We start from the raw sequence: 18793 nt of genomic DNA, 5'->3' as shown, positions 1-18793 counted from the left end.
CTAATTGGTATGTTTGTAAGGGGTGCGTGTTGGTGGCAGGGAAGTCAGGCGCAGGAGAACGAACTTGAGTTATTTAATAAATGCTGACCAAACTCCAAAACAACCAAGATGTACAAAATAACAAAGTGGGTACAAAACCCGTCGCACACCAACACTAAATAGAACATCACATACAAACTAAACTATCTCCGACTAGGACATGAGGGGAAACAGAGGGTTAAATACACAACATGTCATTGATGGGATTGGAACCAGGTGTGATGGAAACCAAAACCAATGGAAAATGATAAATGGATCAGTGATGGCTAGAAGGTCGGTGACGTCGACCCAGGTCTGTCAGGGCCCAGGTCTGTCAGAGCCCAAGTCTGTCAGGGCCCAGGTCTGTCAGGGCCCAGGTCTGTCAGGACCTAGGTCTGTCAGGGCCCAGGTCTGTCAGGGCCCAGGTCTGTCAGGGCCCAGGTCTGTCAGGGCCCAGGTCTGACAGGGCCCAGGTCTGTCAGGGCCCAGGTCTGTCAGGGCCCAGGTCTGTCAGGGCCCAGGTTTGACAGAATCTGTACAGAAGATCTAGGTGCTGCTGTAGGCCCTCCTTGTTTGGGGACAGAAACACCAGATCATCAGCAAACAGTAGACATTTGACTTCAGATTCTAGAAGGGTGAAGGTCGGGTGCTGCAGACTGTTGATAGTGTAGTGATGTATTAGAGCTGAATTTGTAGCCTCAGGAACACATTGTTTGTTTGCTTCCCAAATAGCATCCTATTCCTTATGTAGTGTACTGCCCTTGACCAGGGCCCATGTGGGTAGAGCTGGGTGATTATGGACAGAAATCCATGTTGTGATACATTTCCTGAATTGATGCGATAATGATAAATAGAACAAAACGTTTATAACAGTAATGTGCTCCACAGTTTATAACAGTAATGTACACCACAGTTTATAACAGTAATGTGCTCCACAGTTTATAACAGTAATGTACACCACAGTTTATAACAGTAATGTACACCACAGTTTATAACAGTAATGTGCTCCACAGTTTATAACAGTAATGTGCTCCACAGTTTATAACAGTAATGTGCTCCACAGTTTATAACAGTACTGTGCTCCACAGTTTATAACAGTAATGTACACCACAGTTTATAACAGTAATGTGCTCCACAGTTTATAACAGTAATGTACACCACAGTTTATAACAGTAATGTGCTCCACAGTTTATAACAGTAATGTGCTCCACAGTTTATAACAGTAATGTGCTCCACAGTTTATAACAGTAATGTACACCACAGTTTATAACAGTAATGTACACCACAGTTTATAACAGTAATGTGCTCCACAGTTTATAACAGTAATGTGCTCCACAGTTTATAACAGTAATGTGCTCCACAGTTTATAACAGTAATGTGCTCCACAGTTTATAACAGTAATGTGCTCCACAGTTTATAACAGTAATGTGCTCCACAGTTTATAACAGTAATGTGCTCCACAGTTTATAACAGTAATGTGCTCCACAGTTTATAACAGTAATGTGCACCACAGTTTATAACAGTAATGTGCACCACAGTTTATAACAGTAATGTGCTCCACAGTTTATAACAGTAATGTGCTCCACAGTTTATAACAGTACTGTGCTCCACAGTTTATAACAGTAATGTGCACCACAGTTTATAACAGTATTGTGCTCCACAGTTTATAACAGTAATGTGCACCACAGTTTATAACAGTAATGTGCACCACAGTTTATAACAGTAATGTGCTCCACAGTTTATAACAGTAATGTGCTCCACAGTTTATAACAGTAATGTGCTCCACAGTTTATAACAGTAATGTACACCACAGTTTATAACAGTAATGTGCACCACAGTTTATAACATTAATGTGCACCACAGTTTATAACAGTAATGTGCTCCTCAGTTTATAACAGTAATGTACACCACAGTTTATAACAGTAATGTGCTCCTCAGTTTATAACAGTAATGTACACCACAGTTTATAACAGTAATGTGCTCCACAGTTTATAACAGTAATGTACACCACAGTTTGTAACAGTAATGTCCTCCACAGTTTATAACAGTAATGTGCTCCACAGTTTGTAACAGTAATGTGCTCCACAGTTTATAACAGTAATGTGCTCCACAGTATAACAGTAATGTACACCACAGTTTATAACATTAAAGTGCACCACAGTTTATAACAGTAATGTGCACCACAGTTTATAACAGTAATGTGCACCACAGTTTATAACAGTGTTGTGCTCCTCAGTTTATAACAGTAATGTGCTCCTCAGTTTATAACAGTAATGTGCTCCTCAGTTTTATAACAGTAATGTGCACCACAGTTTATAACAGTAATGTGCACCACAGTTTATAACATTAAAGTGCACCACAGTTTATAACAGTAATGTGCACCACAGTTTATAACAGTAATGTGCACCACAGTTTATAACAGTGTTGTGCTCCTCAGTTTATAACAGTAATGTGCTCCTCAGTTTATAACAGTAATGTGCTCCTCAGTTTATAACAGTAATGTGCACCACAGTTTATAACAGTAATGTACACCACAGTTTATAACAGTAATGTGCACCACAGTTTATAACAGTAATGTACACCACAGTTTATAACAGTAATGTACACCACAGTTTATAACAGTAATGTGCTCCACAGTTTATAACAGTAATGTGCACCACAGTTTATAACAGTAATGTGCACCACAGTTTATAACAGTAATGTGCTCCACAGTTTATAACAGTAATTTGCTCCACAGTTTTTCCTTTAAACTGATACTACTCATTTGATGGTTGTAGCCATCAATTGTCCCATTTATAATCACCCATTTTAGCAAACTTATTTAATTAAAACTTTTCTCTGGTATAGACTACTTATCGTAATGAACGATATCAGCAAAATGCCTGTGATAAGTTGATCATTTTCAGTTTATCGTCCCAGCTCTTGTACGGGCACCTGATCCTAGAAATATGATACTGGCTCGGGACACTGTGATCTGTGATGTGTAAAAAAAGATGTGGGAGAGCCCTGTGAGTGGTTCCAGTGAGCAGGCTGTGTGACGGCGCCCCCCTGTGTTCTCCAGGTGAAGTGTAATGAGCAGCCCAACAGGGTGGAGATCTATGAGAAGACTGTGGAGGTGCTGGAACCAGAGGTCACCAAGCTCATGAAGTTCATGTACTTTCAGGTGAGAGACCAGTGATTGATGGATGAATGAATGAATCAATCAAATGAATGAACAACGTAATATATGTATCGTATTTGAATTGGAACTTTGTCAGTCAATCATATCCTTGTCCCTTGAATTAAATAATGAATGAATGAACAAATGAGTCCTATATATATCTGAGAACCTCTCTTCTCTCTGTCGTCTCCTTTTCCCCTGTCCTCCCCTGCAGCGTAAGGCCATCGAGCGTTTCTGCGGGGAGGTGAAGCGTCTCTGCCACGCTGAGCGGAGGAAGGACTTTGTCTCTGAAGCCTACCTCCTCACCCTGGGCAAGTTCATCAACATGTTCGCTGTGCTCGACGAACTCAAGAACATGAAGTGCAGCGTCAAGAACGACCACTCTGCCTACAAAAGGTACGGAGGGAAGACAGACACAATGTGGGGATGCACCTCAATAGCCTGCAGTGGCTTCCTCTCCCTATCACCTTTCCTTCACCTGCACTGATCCTGAAAACACAGGCATTTGATTTCACCTGTCTAGTTCCTTCACATCAGCTTAAATAAAGCAAAAGGGACAGAATGAAGGGCTAATTTACCCCACTATTGAGATGTACCCAATTGACTCAGGTTAACAGAATCTGTGAGGTGTGGCTACAGAATTAGATATGTGGTAATATTTGTGTCTGCAGGGCAGCTCAGTTCCTGAGGAAGATGGCCGACCCTCAGTCCATCCAGGAGTCACAGAACCTCTCCATGTTTCTAGCCAATCACAACAGGATTACTCAGGTGTGTGTTTGTGTATGTGCGTGTTGTGCAGCAGCAGTAATAGTGTGTATATTTCTCTCTGTAGTGTCTGCAGCAGCAGTAATAGTGTGTATATTTCTCTCTGTAGTGTCTGCAGTAATAGTGTGTATATTTCTCTCTGTAGTGTCTGCAGTAATAGTGCGTGTATTTCTCTCTGTAGTGTCTGCAGCAGCAGTAATAGTGTGTATATTTCTCTCTGTAGTGTCTGCAGTAATAGTGTGTATATTTCTCTCTGTGGTGTCTGCAGTAATACTGTGTATATTTATCTCTGTAGTGTCTGCAGCAGCAGTAATAGTGTGTATATTTCTCTCTGTAGTGTCTGCAGCAGTAGTAATAGTGTGTATATTTCTCTCTGTAGTGTCTGCAGTAATAGTGTGTATATTTCTCTCTGTAGTGTCTGCAGCAGCAGTAATAGTGTGTATATTTCTCTGTAGTGTCTGCAGTAATAGTGTGTATATTTCTCTGTAGTGTCTGCAGTAATAGTGTGTATATTTATCTCTGTAGTGTCTGCAGCAGCAGTAAAAGTGTGTATTTCTCTCTGTAGTGTCTGCAGTAATACTGTGTATATTTCTCTGTAGTGTCTGCAGCAGCAGTAATAGTGTGTATTTCTCTCTGTAGTGTCTGCAGTAATAGTGTGTATATTTCTCTCTGTAGTGTCTGCAGCAGCAGTAATAGTGTGTATTTCTCTGTAGTGTCTGCAGCAGCAGTAAAAGTGTGTATTTCTCTCTGTAGTGTCTGCAGTAATACTGTGTATATTTCTCTGTAGTGTCTGCAGCAGCAGTAATAGTGTGTATATTTCTCTCTGTAGTGTCTGCAGTAATAGTGTGTATATTTCTCTCTGTAGTGTCTGCAGCAGCAGTAATAGTGTGTATTTCTCTCTGTAGTGTCTGCAGTAATACTGTGTATATTTCTCTGTAGTGTCTGCAGCAGCAGTAATAGTGTGTATTTCTCTCTGTAGTGTCTGCAGTAATAGTGTGTATATTTCTCTCTGTAGTGTCTGCAGCAGCAGTAATAGTGTGTATATTTCTCTCTGTAGTGTCTGCAGTAATAGTGTGTATATTTATCTCTGTAGTGTCTGCAGCAGCAGTAATAGTGTGTATATTTCTCTCTGTAGTGTCTGCAGTAATAGTGTGTATATTTATCTCTGTAGTGTCTGCAGCAGCAGTAATAGTGTGTATATTTCTCTCTGTAGTGTCTGCAGCAGCAGTAATAGTGTGTATATTTCTCTCTGTAGTGTCTGCAGCAGCAGTAATAGTGTGTATATTTCTCTCTGTAGTGTCTGCAGTAATACTGTGTATATTTCTCTGTAGTGTCTGCAGCAGCAGTAATAGTGTGTATATTTCTCTCTGTAGTGTCTGCAGTAATAGTGTGTATATTTATCTCTGTAATGTCTGCAGCAGCAGTAATAGTGTGTATATTTCTCTCTGTAGTGTCTGCAGTACTAGTGTGTATATTTATCTCTGTAGTGTCTGCAGCAGCAGTAATAGTGTGTATATTTCTCTCTGTAGTGTCTGCAGTACTAGTGTGTATATTTATCTCTGTAGTGTCTGCAGCAGCAGTAATAGTGTGTATATTTCTCTCTGTAGTGTCTGCAGTACTAGTGTGTATATTTCTCTCTGTAGTGTCTGCAGCAGCAGTAATAGTGTGTATATTTCTCTGTAGTGTCTGCAGTAATAGTGTGTGTATTTCTCTCTGTAGTGTCTGCAGCAGCAGTAATAGTGTGTATATTTCTCTCTGTAGTGTCTGCAGCAGCAGTAATACTGTGTATATTTCTCTCTGTAGTGTCTGCAGTAATAGTGTGTATATTTCTCTCTGTAGTGTCTGCAGCAGCAGTAATAGTGTGTATATTTCTCTCTGTAGTGTCTGCAGCAGCAGTAATACTGTGTATATTTCTCTCTGTAGTGTCTGCAGTAATAGTGTGTATATTTCTCTCTGTAGTGTCTGCAGCAGCAGTAATACTGTGTATATTTCTCTCTGTAGTGTCTGCAGTAATAGTGTGTATATTTATCTCTGTAGTGTCTGCAGCAGCAGTAATACTGTGTATATTTCTCTCTGTAGTGTCTGCAGTAATAGTGTGTATATTTATCTCTGTAGTGTCTGCAGCAGCAGTAATAGTGTGTATTTCTCTCTGTAATGTCTGCAGTAATAGTGTGTATATTTCTCTCTGTAGTGTCTGCAGCAGCAGTAATAGTGTGTATTTCTCTGTAGTGTCTGCAGCAGTAGTAATACTGTGTATATTTATCTCTGTAGTGTCTGCAGCAGCAGTAATACTGTGTATATTTATCTCTGTAGTGTCTGCAGTAATAGTGTGTATATTTCTCTCTGTAGTGTCTGCAGCAGCAGTAATACTGTGTATATTTCTCTGTAGTGTCTGCAGCAGCAGTAATAGTGTGTATATTTCTCTCTGTAGTGTCTGCAGTAATACTGTGTATATTTCTCTCTGTAGTGTCTGCAGCAGCAGTAATAGTGTGTATATTTCTCTCTGTAGTGTCTGCAGTAATAGTGTGTATATTTATCTCTGTAGTGTCTGCAGCAGCAGTAATAGTGTGTATATTTCTCTCTGTAGTGTCTGCAGCAGCAGTAATAGTGTGTATATTTCTCTCTGTAGTGTCTGCAGCAGCAGTAATAGTGTGTATATTTATCTCTGTAGTGTCAGCAGTAATAGTGTGTATATTTCTCTCTGTAGTGTCTGCAGCAGCAGTAATAGTGTGTATATTTCTCTCTGTAGTGTCTGCAGTAATACTGTGTATATTTCTCTGTAGTGTCTGCAGTAATACTGTGTATATTTATCTCTGTAGTGTCAGCAGTAATAGTGTGTATATTTCTCTCTGTAGTGTCTGCAGCAGCAGTAATAGTGTGTATATTTCTCTCTGTAGTGTCTGCAGCAGCAGTAATAGTGTGTATTTCTCTGTAGTGTCTGCAGTAATACTGTGTATATTTCTCTGTAGTGTCTGCAGCAGTAGTAATAGTGTGTATATTTCTCTCTGTAGTGTCTGCAGCAGCAGTAATAGTGTGTATATTTCTCTCTGTAGTGTCTGCAGTAATAGTGTGTATATTTCTCTCTGTAGTGTCTGCAGCAGCAGTAATAGTGTGTATATTTATCTCTGTAGTGTCTGCAGCAGCAGTAATAGTGTGTATATTTCTCTCTGTAGTGTCTGCAGTAATAGTGTGTATATTTATCTCTGTAGTGTCTGCAGCAGCAGTAATAGTGTGTATATTTCTCTCTGTAGTGTCTGCAGTAATAGTGTGTATATTTCTCTCTGTAGTGTCTGCAGCAGCAGTAATAGTGTGTATATTTCTCTCTGTAGTGTCTGCAGCAGCAGTAATAGTGTGTATATTTATCTCTGTAGTGTCTGCAGCAGCAGTAATAGTGTGTGTATTTCTCTCTGTAGTGTCTGCAGTAATACTGTGTATATTTCTCTCTGTAGTGTCTGCAGCAGCAGTAATAGTGTGTATATTTCTCTCTGTAGTGTCTGCAGTAATAGTGTGTATATTTATCTCTGTAGTGTCTGCAGCAGCAGTAATAGTGTGTATTTCTCTGTAGTGTCTGCAGTAATACTGTGTATATTTCTCTGTAGTGTCTGCAGCAGTAGTAATAGTGTGTATATTTCGCTGTAGTGTCTGCAGTAATACTGTGTATATTTCTCTGTAGTGTCTGCAGCAGTAGTAATAGTGTGTATATTTCGCTGTAGTGTCTGCAGTAATTGTTATGGTGAGTGAATGAGGACCCAAAAGCGAACTAACTTAAACAGAGCTTCTTTAATAACAAAACATAGGTAGGCTCAGATAGACCGGCAGATTCCGACAGGACAGGACAAGGTTACAGCAAACATGACGATAGTCTGGCTCAGGCATGAAACACAAACAAACAAGAATCCGACAAGGACAGGAGCAGAAACAGAGGGAGATATAGGGACCTAATCAGAGGGAAAAAGGGAACAGGTGGGGAACGGGGTGAATGGGTAGTTAGGAGGAGACAGGGAACAGCTGGGGGAAAGAAGGGGAGAAAAGGTAACCTGACACGACCAGCAGAGGGAGACAGGGTGAAGGGAAAGGACAGAGACAAGACAACATGACAGTACCCCCCCACTCACCGAGCGCCTCCTGGCGCACTCGAGGAGGAAACCTGGCGGCAACGGAGGAAATCCTCGATCAGCGCACGGTCCAGCACGTCCCGAGAGGGAACCCAACTCCTCTCCTCAGGACCGTACCCCTCCCAATCGACAAGGTACTGGTGACCACGGCCCCGAGAACGCATGTCCAAAATCCTGCGGACCCTGTAGATGGGTGCGCCCTCGACAAGGATGGGGGGGGGGGGGGGGGGAAGACGAGCGGGGGCGCGAAGAACGGGCTTAATGCAGGAGACGTGGAAGACCGGGTGGACGCGACGAAGGTATCGCGGAAGAAGAAGTCGAACTGCGACAGGATTAATGACCCGAGAAATACGGAACGGACCAATGAACCGCGGGGTCAACTTGCGAGAAGCCGTCTTAAGGGGAAGGTTCTGAGTGGAGAGCCAAACTCTCTGACCGCGACAATATCTAGGACTCTTAGTTCTACGCTTATTAGCAGCCCTCACAGTCTGCGTCCTATAACGGCAAAGTGCAGACCTGACCCTCTTCCAGGTGCGCTCGCAACGTTGGACAAAAGCCTGAGCGGAGGGGACGCTGGACTCGGCGAACTGAGATGAGAACAGCGGAGGCTGGTACCCGAGGCTACTCTGAAAAGGAGATAGCCCGGTCGCAGACGAAGGAAGCGAGTTGTGGGCGTATTCTGCCCAGGGGAGCTGTTCTGACCAAGACGCAGGGTTGCGAAAAGAAAGACTGCGTAAGATGCGACCAATAGTCTGATTGGCCCGTTCTGCTTGACCGTTAGACTGGGGGTGAAAGCCGGAAGAGAGACTGACGGAAGCCCCAATCAAACGGCAAAACTCCCTCCAAAATTGAGACGTGAATTGCGGACCTCTGTCCGAAACGACGTCTGACGGAAGGCCATGAATTCTGAAAACATTCTCGATGATGATTTGTGCCGTCTCTTTAGCAGAAGGAAGCTTAGCAAGGGGAATGAAATGGGCCGCCTTAGAGAACCTATCGACAACCGTAAGAATAACAGTCTTCCCCGCTGACGAAGGCAGTCCGGTGACAAAATCTAAGGCGATGTGAGACCACGGTCGAGAGGGAATAGGAAGCGGCCTGAGACGGCCGGCAGGAGGAGAGTTACCGGACTTAGTCTGCGCGCAGACCGAACAAGCAGCCACGAAACGACGCGTGTCATGCTCCCGGGTGGGCCACCAAAAACGCTGGCGAATGGAAGCAAGCGTACCCCGAACGCCAGGGTGGCCGGCTAACTTGGCAGAGTGAGCCCACTGAAGAACGGCCAGACGAGTAGGAACGGGAACGAAAAGAAGGTTCCTAGGACAAGCGCGCGGCGACGGAGTGTGAGTGAGCGCTTGTTTTACCTGCCTCTCAATTCCCCAGACAGTCAACCCGACAACACGCCCCTCAGGGAGAATCCCCTCGGGGTCAGTGGAGGCTACTGAAGAACTGAAGAGACGAGACAAAGCATCAGGCTTGGTGTTCTTAGAGCCCGGACGATAAGAAATCACGAACTCGAAACGAGCGAAAAACAGCGCCCAACGCGCCTGACGCGCATTAAGTCGTTTGGCAGAACGGATGTACTCAAGGTTCCTATGGTCAGTCCAAACGACAAAAGGAACGGTCGCCCCCTCCAACCACTGTCGCCATTCGCCTAGGGCTAACCGGATGGCGAGCAGTTCGCGGTTACCCACATCATAGTTACGTTCCGACGGCGACAGGCGATGAGAAAAATACGCGCATGGGTGGACCTTGTCGTCAGAGAGGGAGCGCTGAGAAAGAATGGCTCCCACGCCCACCTCTGACGCGTCAACCTCGACAACGAACTGTCTAGAGACGTCAGGTGTAACAAGGATAGGAGCGGATGTAAAACGATTCTTGAGGAGATCAAAAGCTCCCTGGGCGGAAACGGACCACTTAAAGCACGTCTTGACAGAAGTAAGGGCTGTGAGAGGAGCGGCCACCTGACCGAAATTACGGATGAAACGACGATAGAAGTTCGCGAAGCCGAGAAAGCGCTGCAGCTCGACGCGTGACTTAGGGACGGGCCAATCAATGACAGCTTGGACTTTAGCGGGATCCATCTTTTCTCAGCGCTCCCTCTCTGACGACAAGGTCCACCCATGCGCGTATTTTTCTCATCGCCTGTCGCCGTCGGAACGTAACTATGATGTGGGTAACCGCGAACTGCTCGCCATCCGGTTAGCCCTAGGCGAATGGCGACAGTGGTTGGAGGGGGCGACCGTTCCTTCTTCTTGACAAAAAAAAACCCCGCTCCGGCGGGAGAGGAGGAGGGGACTATGGTACCGGCGTCAAGAGCTACAGACAAATAATCCTCGAGAGCCTTACGTTCGGGAGCCGACAGAGAGTATAGTCTACCCCGGGGGGGAGTGGTTCCCGGAAGGAGATCAATACTACAATCATACGACCGGTGTGGAGGAAGAGAGGTGGCCCTGGACCGACTGAACACCGTGCGCAGATCGTGATATTCCTCCGGCACCCCTGTCAAATCACCAGGCTCCTCCTGTGAAGAAGAGACAGAGGAAACAGGAGGGATAGCAGACATTAAACATTTCACATGACAAGAGACGTTCCAGGAGAGGATAGAATTACTAGACCAATTAATGGAAGGATTATGACAAACTAGCCAGGGATGGCCCAAAACAACAGGTGTAAAAGGTGAACGAAAAATCAAAAAAGAAATGGTTTCGCTATGATTACCAGAAACAGTGAGGGTTAAAGGTAGCGTCTCACGCTGAATCCTGGGGAGAGGACTACCATCCAGGGCGAACAAGGCCGTGGACTCCCTTAACTGTCTGAGAGGAATGTCATGTTCCCGAGCCCAGGTCTCGTCCATAAAACAGCCCTCCGCCCCAGAGTCTATTAAGGCACTGCAGGAAGCTGACGAACCGGTCCAGCGTAGATGGACCGACAAGGTAGTGCAGGATCTTGAAGGAGAGACAGGAGTAGTAGCGCTCACCAGTAGCCCTCCGCTTACTGATGAGCTCTGGCTTTTACTGGACATGAAGTGACAAAATGACCAGCAGAACCGCAATAGAGACAGAGGCGGTTGGTGATTCTCCGTTCCCTCTCCTTAGTCGAGATGCGGATACCTCCCAGCTGCATAGGCTCAGCTCCCGAGCCGGCAGAGGAAGATGGTAGTGATGCGGAGAGGGGGGCAACGGAGAACGCGAGCTCCTTTCCACGAGCTCGGTGACGCAGATCAACCCGTCGCTCAATGCGAATAGCGAGTTCAATCAGGGAATCCACGCTGGAAGGGACCTCCCGGGAGAGAATCTCATCCTTTACCTCTGCGCGGAGACCCTCCAGAAAACGAGCGAGCAAAGCCGGCTCGTTCCAGCCACTGGAGGCAGCAAGAGTGCGAAACTCAATAGAGTAGTCTGTTATGGATCGATTACCTTGACATAGGGAAGACAGGGCCCTGGAAGCCTCCTCCCCAAAAACAGATCGATCAAAAACCCGTATCATCTCCTCCTTAAAGTCCTGATACTGGTTAGTACACTCAGCCCTTGCCTCCCAGATTGCCGTGCCCCACTCACGAGCCCGTCCAATAAGGAGAGATATGACGTAGGCGACACGAGCAGTGCTCCTGGAGTAAGTGTTGGGCTGGAGAGAAAACACAATATCACACTGGGTGAGGAACGAGCGGCATTCAGTGGGCTCCCCAGAGTAACACGGCGGGTTATTGATTCTGGGCTCCGGAGATTCGAAAGCCCTGGAAGTGGCCGGTGGATCGAGGCGGAGATGGTGAACCTGTTCTGTGAGGTTGGAGACTTGGGTGGCCAGGGTCTCAACGGCATGTCGAGCAGCAGACACTTCCTGCTCGTGTCTGCCTAGCATCGCTCCCTGGATCCCGACGGCTGAGTGGAGAGGATCCGAAGTCGCTGGGTCCATTCTTGGTCGGATTCTTCTGTTATGGTGAGTGAATGAGGACCCAAAAGCGAACTAACTTAAACAGAGCTTCTTTAATAACAAAACATAGGTAGGCTCAGATAGACCGGCAGATTCCGACAGGACAGGACAAGGTTACAGCAAACATGACGATAGTCTGGCTCAGGCATGAAACACAAACAAACAAGAATCCGACAAGGACAGGAGCAGAAACAGAGGGAGATATAGGGACCTAATCAGAGGGAAAAAGGGAACAGGTGGGGAACGGGGTGAATGGGTAGTTAGGAGGAGACAGGGAACAGCTGGGGGAAAGAAGGGGAGAAAAGGTAACCTGACACGACCAGCAGAGGGAGACAGGGTGAAGGGAAAGGACAGAGACAAGACAACATGACAGTAATACTGTGTATATTTCTCTGTAGTGTCTGCAGCAGCAGTAATACTGTGTATATTTCTCTGTAGTGTCTGCAGCAGCAGTAATCGTGTGTATATTTCTCTGTAGTGTCTGCAGTAATAGTGTGTATATTTATCTCTGTAGTGTCTGCAGCAGCAGTAATAGTGTGTATATTTCTCTCTGTAGTGTCTGCAGCAGCAGTAATAGTGTGTATATTTCTCTGTAGTGTCTGCAGTAATAGTGTGTATATTTATCTCTGTAGTGTCTGCAGTAATAGTGTGTATATTTCTCTCTGTAGTGTCTGCAGCAGCAGTAATAGTGTGTATATTTCGCTGTAGTGTCTGCAGTAATAGTGTGTATATTTCTCTCTGTAGTGTCTGCAGCAGCAGTAATAGTGTGTATATTTCTCTCTGTAGTGTCTGCAGTAATAGTGTGTATATTTCTCTCTGTAGTGTCTGCAGCAGCAGTAATAGTGTGTATTTCTCTCTGTAGTGTCAGCAGTAAGTGTGTATATTTCTCTCTGTAGTGTCTGCAGCAGCAGTAATAGTGTGTATTTCTCTGTAGTGTCTGCAGTAATACTGTGTATATTTCTCTGTAGTGTCTGCAGCAGCAGTAATAGTGTGTATATTTCTCTCTGTAGTGTCTGCAGTAATACTGTGTATATTTCTCTCTGTAGTGTCTGCAGCAGCAGTAATAGTGTGTATATTTCTCTCTGTAGTGTCTGCAGTAATAGTTTGTATCTTTCTCTCTGTAGTGTCTGCAGCAGCAGTAATAGTGTGTATATTTCTCTCTGTAGTGTCTGCAGCAGCAGTAATAGTGTGTATATTTCTCTGTAGTGTCTGCAGTAATAGTGTGTATATTTCTCTCTGTAGTGTCTGCAGTAATAGTGTGTATATTTCTCTCTGTAGTGTCTGCAGCAGCAGTAATTGTGTGTATATTTCTCTCTGTAGTGTCTGCAGTAATAGTGTGTATATTTCTCTCTGTAGTGTCTGCAGCAGCAGTAATAGTGTGTATATTTCGCTGTAGTGTCAGCAGTAATAGTGTGTATATTTCTCTCTGTAGTGCCTGCAGTAATAGTGTGTATATTTCTCTCTGTAGTGTCTGCAGTAATAGTGTGTATTTCTCTCTGTAGTGTCTGCAGTAATAGTGTGTATATTTATCTCTGTAGTGTCTGCAGCAGCAGTAATAGTGTGTATATTTCTCTCTGTAGTGTCTGCAGTAATAGTGTGTATATTTCTCTCTGTAGTGTCTGCAGTAATAGTGTGTATATTTCTCTCTGTAGTGTCTGCAGCAGCAGTAATAGTGTGTATATTTCTCTCTGTAGTGTCTGCAGTAATAGTGTGTATATTTCTCTCTGTAGTGTCTGCAGCAGCAGTTGGAGGTGATTCCTGGCTATGAAGAGTTGTTAGCAGACATTGTCAACATCAGTGTTGATTACTATGAGAACAAAATGTACCTGACACCCAGCGAGAAACACATGCTGCTCAAGGTAAGAGCCTCATCTAGCTATCTGCCTTTCTCTAGATACCTGTCTCTGTCTGGATCTTAACTACCTGTTTCTGTCTGGATCTTAACTACCTGCCTTTCTCTAGATAACTGTTTCTGTCTGGATCTTAACTACCTGCCTTTCTCTAGATACCGGTCTCTGTCAGGATCTTAACTACCTGTTTCTGTCTGGATCTTAACTACCTGCCTTTCTCTAGATACCGGTCTCTGTCAGGATCTTAACTACCTGCCTTTCTTTAGATACCGGTCTCTGTCTGGATCTTAACTACCTGCCTTTCTCTAGATACCTGTCTCTGTCTGGATCTTAACTACCTGTCTCTGTCAGGATCTTAACTACCTGCCTTTCTCTAGATACCTGTCTCTGTCTGGATCTTAACTACCTGCCTTTCTCTAGATACCTGTCTCTGTCTGGATCTTAACTACCTGTTTCTGTCTGGATCTTAACTACCTGCCTTTCTCTAGATACCGGTCTCTGTCAGGATCTTAACTACCTGCCTTTCTCTAGATACCGGTCTCTGTCAGGATCTTAACTACCTGTTTCTGTCTGGATCTTAACTACCTGCCTTTCTCTAGATACCGGTCTCTGTCAGGATCTTAACTACCTGCCTTTCTTTAGATACCGGTCTCTGTCTGGATCTTAACTACCTGCCTTTCTCTAGATACCTGTCTCTGTCTGGATCTTAACTACCTGTCTCTGTCAGGATCTTAACTACCTGCCTTTCTCTAGATACCTGTCTCTGTCTGGATCTTAACTACCTGCCTTTCTCTAGATACCTGTCTCTGTCTGGATCTTAACTACCTGTTTCTGTCTGGATCTTAACTACCTGCCTTTCTCTAGATACCGGTCTCTGTCAGGATCTTAACTACCTGCCTTTCTCTAGATACCGGTCTCTGTCAGGATCTTAACTACCTGTTTCTGTCTGGATCTTAACTACCTGCCTTTCTCTAGATACCGGTCTCTGTCAGGATCTTAACTACCTGCCTTTCTTTAGATACCGGTCTCTGTCTGGATCTTAACTACCTGCCTTTCTCTAGATACCTGTCTCTGTCTGGATCTTAACTACCTGTCTCTGTCAGGATCTTAACTACCTGCCTTTCTCTAGATACCTGTCTCTGTCTGGATCTTAACTACCTGCCTTTCTCTAGATACCTGTCTCTGTCTGGATCTTAACTACCTGTTTCTGTCTGGATCTTAACTACCTGCCTTTCTCTAGATACCGGTCTCTGTCAGGATCTTAACTACCTGCCTTTCTTTAGATACCGGTCTCTGTCTGGATCTTAACTACCTGCCTTTCTCTAGATAACTGTTTCTGTCTGGATCTTAACTACCTGCCTTTCTCTAGATACCTGTCTCTGTCTGGATCTTAACTACCTGCCTTTCTCTAGATACCTGTCTCTGTCTGGATCTTAACTACCTGTCTCTGTCTGGATCTTAACTACCTGCCTTTCTCTAGATACCTGTCTCTGTCTGGATCTTAACTACCTGCCTTTCTCTAGATACCGGTCTCTGTCTGGATCTTAACTACCTGCCTTTCTTTAGATACCGGTCTCTGTCTGGATCTTAACTACCTGCCTTTCTCTAGATACCTGTCTCTGTCTGGATCTTAACTACCTGCCTTTCTCTAGATACCTGTCTCTGTCTGGATCTTAACTACCTGCCTTTCTCTAGATACCTGCCTCTGTCTAGATCTTAACTACCTGTCAGGTGATGGGTTTGTGTAATATCCCACTCTGTGTGTGTGTGTGTCAGGTGATGGGTTTTGGTCTCTATCTGATGGACGGTAACGTCAGTAACATCTACAAACTAGACGCCAAGAAGAGGATCAACCTGGGAAAGATCGACAAGTTCTTCAAGGTTGGTGTGTGTGTGTGTGTGTGTGTGCTCTCCACACCAAAGCAGCCATCTAACTTTTCCTTGTGGCCATGTCAGTACTTTAACACCAATATGTTATTATTGGATCACACATCCTGACTGAAGCCCTGTCTGTCTCTGTCTGTGTGTCTCTGTCTGTCTCTGTCTCTGTCTGTGTGTCTCTGTCTGTCTCTGTCTGTCTCTGTCTGTCTCTGTCTGTCTCTGTCTGTCTCTGTCTGTGTGTCTTGTTTGATGCCTCAGCTGCAGGTGGTGCCTCTGTTTGGAGATATGCAGATAGAACTATCACGTTACATAGAGACCAGCGCCCACTACGAGGAGAACAAGTCCAAGTAAGAACATCATCCATCTTTAAACTGACAAACTCTGAAAACTCAGACCTCTAACAAGTCTTGAACCCCAGCCTCTACCCCACAGGTGTCAAAGTCAACCCCAGCCTCTACTCCACAAGTGTCAAACTCAACCCCAGCCTCTACCCCACAAGTGTCAAACTCAACCCCAGCCTCTAAACCACAGGTGTCAAACTCAACCCCAGCCTCTACCCCACAGGTGTCAAACTCATCCCCAGCCTCTACCCCACAGTTGTCAAACTCAACCCCAGCCTCTAAACCACAGGTGTCAAACTCAACCCCAGCCTCTACCCCACAGGTGTCAAACTCAACCCCAGCCTCTACCCCACAGGTGTCAAACTCAACCCCAGCCTCTACCCCACAAGTGTCAAACTCAACCCCAGCCTCTACCCAACAGGTGTCAAACTCAACCCCAGCCTCTACCCCACAAGTGTCAAACTCAACCCCAGCCTCTACCCCACAGGTGTCAAACTCAACCCCAGCCTCTACCCCACAGGTGTCAAACTCAACCCCAGCCTCTACCCCACAGGTGTCAAACTCAACCCCAGCCTCTACCCCACAGGTGTCAAACTCAACCCCAGCCTCTACCCCACAGGTGTCAAACTCAACCCCAGCCCCTACCCCACAGGTGTCAAACTCAACCCCAGCCTCTACCCCACAGGTGTCAAACTCAACCCCAGCCTCTACCCCACTAGGTCTAGGTCTTAATTGGTTTGTTAGGAACTCCCCACACTTGCTTGTCTAGGTCTTAATTGGTTAGTTAGGAACTCCCCACACCTGGTTGCCTAGGTCTTAATTGGTTAGTTAGGAACTCCCCACACCTGGTTGTCTAGGTCTTAATTGGTTAGTTAGGAACTCCCCACACCTGGTTGTCTAGGTCTTAATTGGTTAGTTAGGAACTCCCCGCACCTGGTTGTCTAGGTCTTAATTGGTTAGTTAGGAACTCCCCACACCTGGTTGTCTAGGTCTTAATTGGTTTGTTAGGAACTCCCCACACGTGGTTGTCTAGGTCTTAATTGGTTTGTTAGGAACTCCCCACACGTGGTTGTCTAGGTCTTAATTGGTTAGTTAGGAACTCCCCACACCTGGTTGCCTAGGTCTTAATTGGTTAGTTAGGAACTCCCCACACCTGGTTGTCTAGGTCTTAATTGGTTAGTTAGGAACTCCCCACACCTGGTTGTCTAGGTCTTAATTGGTTAGTTAGGAACTCCCCGCACCTGGTTGTCTAGGTCTTAATTGGTTAGTTAGGAACTCCCCACACCTGGTTGTCTAGGTCTTAATTGGTTTGTTAGGAACTCCCCACACGTGGTTGTCTAGGTCTTAATTGGTTAGTTAGGAACTCCCCACACCAGGTTGTCTAGGTCTTAATTGGTTAGGTAGGAACTCCCCACACCTGGTTAGGTCTTAATTAGTTTGTTAGGAACTCCCCACACGTGGTTGTCTAGGTCTTAATTGGTTAGTTAGGAACTCCCCAGACCTGGTTGTCTAGGTCTTAATTGGTTAGTTAGGAACTCCCCACACCTGGTTAGGTCTTAATTGGTTAGTTAGGAATTCTCCACACCTGGTTAGGTCTTAATTGGTTAGTTAGGAACTCCCCAGACCTGGTTGTCTAGGTCTTAATTGGTTTGTTAGGAACTCTCCACACCTGGTTGTCTAGGTCTTAATTGGTTAGTTAGGAACTCCCCACACCTGGTTAGGTCTTAATTGGTTAGTTAGGAATTCTCCACACCTGGTTAGGTCTTAATTGGTTAGTTAGGAATTCTCCACACCTGGTCTTAATTGGTTAGTTAGGAACTCTCCACACCTGGTTGTCTAGGTCTTAATTGGTTAGTTAGGAACTCCCCACACCTGGTTAGGTCTTAATTGGTTAGTTAGGAATTCTCCACACTTGGTTAGGTCTTAATTGGTTAGTTAGGAACTCTCCACACCTGGTTGTCTAGGTCTTAATTGGATACATATTGAAAAGAAATAGCAAAAATCAGCATATACTCGGCCCTCTCCTATCCCCTGACTCTCCTATAGGTGGATGTGTACCCAGAGCTTCACCTCCCCCAGTACAACCTGTGTGAACCCTGACCTCTGACTTCTCTCCTACAGGTGGATGTGTACCTAGAGCTTCACCTCCCCAGTACAACCTGTGTGAACCCTGACCTCTGACCTCTCTCCTACAGGGGGACGAGTACCCAGAGCTCCATCTCTCCCCAGTACAACCTGTGTGAACCCTGACCTCTGACCTCTCTCCTACAGGTGGACGTGTACCCAGAGCTCCATCTCTCCCCAGTACAACCTGTGTGAACCCTGACCTCTGACCTCTCTCCTACAGGTGGACGTGTACCCAGAGCTCCATCTCTCCCCAGTACAACCTGTGTGAGCAGATGGTTCAGATTCGTGATGACCACATCCGGTTCATCTCGGAGCTGGCTCGCTACAGTAACAGTGAGGTAGTGACCGGGTCAGGCCTGGACAGTCACAAGTCAGACGAGGAGTACAGGGAACTGTTTGACCTGGCACTCAGAGGGTTACAGCTGCTGTCCAAGTGGAGCACACACGTCATGGAAGTGGTGAGTAGGGGAACGGGGTGTGTGTGTGTGTGCGTGGTTTATGTTGAGAAGGGGACGTGTGTAGTACGTGCTTGGTCCCATATATTTTTATTTATTTATTTTAATGAATTAAGTCATTATATTTCTACCAGGTCCTGTGATTTTC

The 18793-nt window shown here is 45.3% G+C and overlaps 1 protein-coding gene across 2 annotated transcripts in view; it reads left to right on the top strand.

The window, feature by feature from the left end:
* Positions 1-18793, top strand: part of LOC110504382 (cytoplasmic FMR1-interacting protein 2) — a 68391-nt gene that overhangs the window by 32517 nt on the left and 17081 nt on the right. For both annotated transcript variants that reach the window (XM_036969883.1, XM_036969884.1), the window contains exons 5-11: positions 3080-3181; positions 3393-3574; positions 3850-3946; positions 13722-13850; positions 15618-15722; positions 15981-16069; positions 18411-18648. In XM_036969883.1, the coding sequence (XP_036825778.1) occupies positions 3080-3181; positions 3393-3574; positions 3850-3946; positions 13722-13850; positions 15618-15722; positions 15981-16069; positions 18411-18648 (942 nt within the window). The remainder of the gene's footprint in view (positions 1-3079; positions 3182-3392; positions 3575-3849; positions 3947-13721; positions 13851-15617; positions 15723-15980; positions 16070-18410; positions 18649-18793) is intronic.

The sequence above is a fragment of the Oncorhynchus mykiss genome, chromosome 31 (assembly GCF_013265735.2).
Source record: "Oncorhynchus mykiss isolate Arlee chromosome 31, USDA_OmykA_1.1, whole genome shotgun sequence".
Lineage (NCBI taxonomy): Eukaryota > Metazoa > Chordata > Actinopteri > Salmoniformes > Salmonidae > Oncorhynchus > Oncorhynchus mykiss.
This window is presented reverse-complemented; position numbering and strand designations above follow the sequence as displayed.